This window comes from Alligator sinensis, unplaced genomic scaffold (assembly GCF_000455745.1).
Source record: "Alligator sinensis unplaced genomic scaffold, ASM45574v1 scaffold282_2, whole genome shotgun sequence".
Lineage (NCBI taxonomy): Eukaryota > Metazoa > Chordata > Crocodylia > Alligatoridae > Alligator > Alligator sinensis.
The window spans coordinates 2990536-2996535 of NW_005841879.1; the positions used below are offsets into that span (position 1 = coordinate 2990536).

Consider the following 6000-nt stretch of genomic DNA (forward strand, 5'->3'; position numbering starts at 1 on the left):
GTGCAAGTTCATCCTTGTTGCCAAGTATGGCAATTATACCCTCCAAGGACATGCACCAGGCTGCTTCTACAGTTTCCAAGGTGAGCGGGGTAAAGCTCTCAACAGTCTGATACTGCCAACCATAATATTGCTCCAGCTGGGTGGGAGAGTGACATGATGCAGACAACAACATTAAAATTGCTGTTTTTCTTTTGGAATAGTTGGGCATCTCAACCGAAACAGCAGTTTCAAGCTTTGTTTTAACACCAGTAACCTAATAGTCTCAGCACCATTTATTACTATGCTGAATATTTTTCCATTCTCCAATCCACAACACCCAAAATTAACTAATTGCTTTACTGTCATCCATAAATTATTGACTTGCTCCCTACACCAATGATCTATTGTGTTTGTTTTTTTATATAGCAAACCCCCCTTTTTTAGCACACTTAAACATGCATGCAAACAGGGAAACAGATTCTGCAAGATCAGGTCCTTACAATATTTTAAAGGTAAGCCTTCTGTAAAAATATATTTTACAAACAAGCATCTTTTGATAACTGAGTACTCACCGGTGATATGTGACAAGCTAACTTGCAAATAGTCCAGTGCTAGAGAGTCTATCACTGCTTGTACATTATGTGCATCATCCTCTTGGGTTCTGGGAGCAGTTATGTAGTCTATGAAAAAAATGAAATGACAACAGACTATTACAGATTGCTTATTGGAGGCTGTGCTGTATACATACCTCAACTAGCCTATCCATTTCATGATTTACAATCAAGCTTACCCACAGTCATTACCATAAGAGATCAGTGGTTCTTGACCTTTTTAGACTCAAAGCACCCATTGGAAAATGCCAGCCCTTAGCTTTCACCCATTTTTTGAGAATTGGAAAAAAAAAAAAAAGGGCAATTTTTCTGCTCCAAAGAATGCAGAAAAACCATAACAGGCAGAATGTTTTTAATGCAATGGAGTCCTATTTGAAATCTCTGGGTTTATTCTTGTGAATCATGTGCACATGTAATAGCTGCTAACACTTGTGTTGCTTCCTTGGAAGGATCTCAGTTATTCATGGTGCCACAACACCCTGTTTGAGAGACGCTATTAGATATTAAGTGAAAGCATGGAACGATCCAGACAGACTTCAGGTCTACAGCCAGAGTTTATAATGCAGAGGCATCTGCCATTCATTATTAATTGAACTCAAAATAATGGTGTTTCTCTCTTAGCTCTGAGTAATAAAAAATTTAAATGGAGAGGCCTGGCCTTTATTTCTTTTTGTTTTAAGGCCTTCGACATTGTATTTGTAACCAGCATTACAGGAACCAGTTTAAAACAAAAAGGTAAATCAGACTGGAATACGCTTGTGTTCACCAGGATTTTGTTTCCAACTCAACTGATTGCCAGCTAACACCTTTCTAAAAGGTACTTTGGACAATCCCCTGACATTACTTGTTTACCCTAGAAAAAACAAGTTTACATAAGCACAAAACAATAAGCACTGGCCTAACTTTGCCACTTGTTAAATCCAGGAGTTTGATTTGAACAGGCAACAGGCTAAGGCCAAGCGCTTTTGCGAATCCCACTCTGAATGTAATATCAATGCCAATCCCAGTTCTATTTAAATGTTTAACACACTGAGACTAAACGGACCAGTTGTCACCTCTTACAGCAGAGGTGGGCAAGATGCGGCCTGCCAGGCCATTCTACCCAGCCCGCGGAGCCCATAAAAAATTTAGAAAAATTAATATTTATCTGCCCCTGGCTGCCTGTCATGCAGCCCTCAATGGCTTGCCAAAACTCAATACATGGCCTTCCGCCCAAAATAATTGCCCACGCCTGTCTTACAAGAATTATTTAACCCAGTGGGGGCCAACCTTTCTGGCAGGCTTCTCACTCAATTCCTCTTCCTCTCCCCAGTCTGCTGCTCTGCTTTCTGCTCTGTACTCCAAACTCCCTGCCCAATTTCCAACACTTCCTGCCCTATGCTCCCTGCTTGCTGTCTTCTGGTTCCTGCCCTACCTGCTGCTGGGCTGCCTGTCTGCTCCCTGATCTGTCATACACCATGCACAGAGGTTGTCCATGCCACTTGTGTCATCCATGGCATTGGTTGGCCACCCCTAGTTTAAGCTATACATAGGCTCCAGGCATAGTCTGTGCAGGAAAGTGTACTAGTGTAGCTATACTAGGAAATCTTCCTAATGTAGGTGCAACTTATAGCAACAGATTGGAGCTTTGCCAGCAGAATATCACCTACAATTGTTCAGCAAGCAAAAGACCACAACACCATCATTAGGGCTTTAGCTGGCAAAAATATTGCAAGAACAACAATGCATCCTTCATTGGCATTGCTACACCAGCAAAGCTTTCCTAATTTACATCTTATGTACACCTAACTGCTTTATTGGGTCACAATCAATATTTTTCTTCATATCCATGAAAACTAAAGAAGTACCCTTAAATACATGCACACAATTTATGCCAAAACCAATGGGGTTACAAAAGTAGCACTGATATGGCAAGCTACCAAGTACTAATGAACTGGCTGTTTAGGAAAAGTGGATGTAGGTTTTAAACAACATAGGAAGCAGAACAAGGACAGCAGCTCGCTCTATTGTAATAATTTTTCACCTGTTTTGGTTTTTGCTGGCAATAGTTTTTTCTTAGTGTTAGACATGATGGTCCAGAAATTTGAGCGAGAAGGACAGATTTCTTAGGGTGATATCTTTTCTGGACCAACTGCATAGTTGGGATAGTTAGACAAGCTTTCGAATATAAAACACAAGAACCCAATGAAGAATGTTTTGTGGTTGTTGGAGTAAGAGACATCACCCTATGAAATCCTTGTTTCTTGCAAGTTCTTTCTTAAAACTTAAAGGAAAAACAGTTTGACATTATCTCCCAAATCCTGTAATATAATCAGTATCAGAAGGTTTACATCCCAGCTAAATCAATAGGAGAATAGAACTGAACATATGTTCCATATTTTAGGCATATGTTGCTTTTGTAATCAAAGGCACCTCCAGGGCAGCTGGCCTGTACCTAGCAACCTCACTTGTAAATCCTGTTACTGAAGCGGCCCTCTCTGGGAGGTATTAAATGTGTCAGCTAACTAACACGTCTGAAAGTCCAGGGTTGACAAGCCCCGTTAATTTTTAATGCATATTAAGCAAGTAAAGCTTCCAACCAATGTTAACGTGGTCTGAGAGCAGTAGGCCTAATTTACATCGGACTTTTCAAACTTAACATTAGGTTACACAGTCATCTCCACCATCTGTAAACCTTCTACTGGTCTTCACTTCCTTGTTTCCACTTTTTGACAATTTCTTGCTAGAACTTGAGAAAATCTGCATTTGTTTTCCCTATACTGGTACTACAGTTGTAGAGACTTGAAAATAGTCCAGCTAGGACATTAGTGATGTAATAGGACCCGTGTTCCTACCTGGTACTTTTTCTCCTAAAATTGATTCATAAAGATGAACAAATACATTGGCATCACATTCTAAAAGCTTCTTTATGTGTAGATTTATGTGACACTTCATTAGAAGATCATTGGCGATGTCAACCCATTCTATTAAAAACAATTAAACATGTTAATGACAGTTAACTATAGGAAAGAACAAAGCCTGGCTGCATGCAGAGATGCAGGGAGACTTCAAGCTGAAGGCTCAAACAACAATTTAGCTAGCATCTGTTTGCTAAAGAAACAAAACCTAATCCATTTTCCGATTGCATAACCAGGGGCTCTAAGGTCTTAAGAGATTTATGAAGACTCAGCAAATTGCTCATGCAGAAACTTCACCGCGTTCCCTTAAATTTAGTTACCGACGTGCGATTAAGGAAATGAACAGCTTTTAGGGTCTATTCTGCAGTCCTTACTTTCTCTCACTGATGCACAATAGAAACATGGAGGGTTTAGGGATCAAAACCTGGCCTTCAAGAAACCATGATTAAACAACAACAGGCAAGGATAGACTTTCACTTGTAGGATATAGTTGAGATTTGCTGCCATAGAATCCGATTTTCTAAACAAAATTAATAGTCAACTTGAAATCAGATAATGTTTTTGGATCCGAGTTGGCCAGTTTTAGTATCTAGTAGGAGCTGAGAGCAGGAGTATAGCATTTTTATTAAATGATGATGTCTGAAGGGCTTTAAAAAAGGTCTGGCACCCATAATAACATTGCCCCAAGATTTTTATTCCATTATTTTACTACTCAATTGTTAATTCTTCAGGAGTTTGGAGCAATAAGCAGGGAAGTAAGAAACGTGAACACTTACTCATATAAGCTAAATAGAAGGACTTCTATTATAGATGATAAATATATGGGACTGTTCCTGCAAACCTTCCGTATGCAAAACTCCTATAGAGTATAATGAAAATGTACAAAGGGTATGGAGAATAGAAGCCAATTTCTTGCTACCCTTTCAAAAGCCATATATTGAAAGACATCTACAATTCACACTCAGCAATTTTCTCCAATAACCTGTCCTAATTCATAGCCTAACAAATATAAAACTTAAAGGATGCGAGTTCATCTTAATCTCCACATCAGGGGACTCTTATGAAATGAGATTTTTCCCCCCCATTGTTTAAGAACAGACATTCTTACAGAAAGATTAAAAATGATTTTCCATCTTCTTGTTTCCATTTAATCAAATAGTTCAACAGGAGAATCCTGTATAGATCATAAGTGATCTAACGGCTATTTCCCTCTCAGCCATGGCAGTGTTACTGTGTATAAATTGTACAGTTTGATTTCTGGCCAGTTTCCAAAGAGGAGGAGACGAACAAGTCCCAAACAATGGACGCTGCTGTGAAATACAAATGCCGCCTTCCAGTGGCGCCAAGCAAGATGAGAAAGGGGAGGAGGATGGATGGGCATGGGAGGGTGAACGAGCAAGGCTAGCTTTAGCTTAAAGCAGGGGTGGGCAATTATTTTGGGCAGAGGGCCACTTGCTGAGTTTTGGCAAACCATCAAGGGCTGCATGACAGGCAGCCCAGGGCATATAATATTACATTTTCTAAGTTTTTTTTAGGGGCCCCACAGGCCAGATTGAATGCTCCATCCAGTCCCTGGGCCACACTTTGCCCACCCCTGGCTTAAAGGCAACACCTAGAGCTGCAGAACACGCCTGAGGAAGGGCAAGATTGTGTTTGGCATGTGGCGGGTTACAAAACTCGCTGCCCTTCAACACGTAAGTGCCACAGCGGGTCAGACCAACGGTCCACCTAGCCCGGTATCCCATCTCTGACAGCCCTCCATGCCTCTGCAGGGCAGCGAGCGCTGCTCTGCTCCGTGTTCCCTCCTGATGCCCTAGTTATTAACCTACGACCTCACTCCCGTTCTCATTTTCTTTTTTGCTGTCCCAAGCCATCAACTGACGTGTCCCCCTCGTCCAGGGAGCCTTAGTGTCCACGATGCCCAACAGGCCACTAGGTTTTCCTTGGCACACTCTCTCTCTGGCAGCCCTCGACGCCGAGGGGCGATGCGCTCTGCTTGGTCGCCCTTCGTTCTTCACCTCCGACCTCAGCCCTGTTCCCGTTTTCTTTTTTATTGCCCCACAAAGGTCCTCAGTGGCCTCCCCTTTAAAGGGGGGCTTGCAGCATTCGGGCCAAGCACACGTGCCAAAAGAGCCCACAAGTTGGTTGTTTTTTTTAGCACATCCAAGAGGCCCATCTCTGACTGTTCGTCTTCCCGCCACTCACGTCTCTGGGCAGTTTGGCATCTGCAGGCTCCCTCGACTTGTCTGGGGGGGGGGGGGGGTGCATCAGACCCCGGATCTGTTGCTACTCACCTATGATCCTTGGTTTTTGTTAATTTCTCCCCTGTTTTTACCTGCCCCGCTCCCCATGGGAAGGGTCTAGGCCCTAGAAACGAGGCGGCCCGTCCCCGACGGCAGGGAGGCAGATGCTAGGCCAGGAGAGCCTGCAGCAGGGCATCCCTGGAGGGTTCAGCACCCCCGTGAGGGACGGGTCGGCACGGTGTGGCCTCGGGCGACCCCCCCCGGGCCCTG

The 6000-nt window shown here is 42.9% G+C and overlaps 1 protein-coding gene across 5 annotated transcripts in view; it reads right to left on the bottom strand.

Annotated features, from left to right (window-relative positions):
* Positions 1-6000, bottom strand: part of CEP95 (centrosomal protein 95) — a 29295-nt gene that overhangs the window by 23060 nt on the left and 235 nt on the right. For 3 of the 5 annotated variants that reach the window (XM_025196281.1, XM_025196284.1, XM_025196280.1), the window contains exons 2-3: positions 3425-3553; positions 552-659 (exon numbers count right to left, since the gene is read on the bottom strand). In XM_025196281.1, coding sequence (XP_025052066.1) covers positions 552-659; positions 3425-3524 — 208 coding nt within the window. In that variant the 5' untranslated portion in view covers positions 3525-3553. Of the gene's footprint in view, positions 1-551; positions 660-3424; positions 3554-5781; positions 5995-6000 lie in introns of those variants that run through there. The other 2 variants (XM_025196282.1, XM_025196285.1) reach the window with 2 other exon arrangements.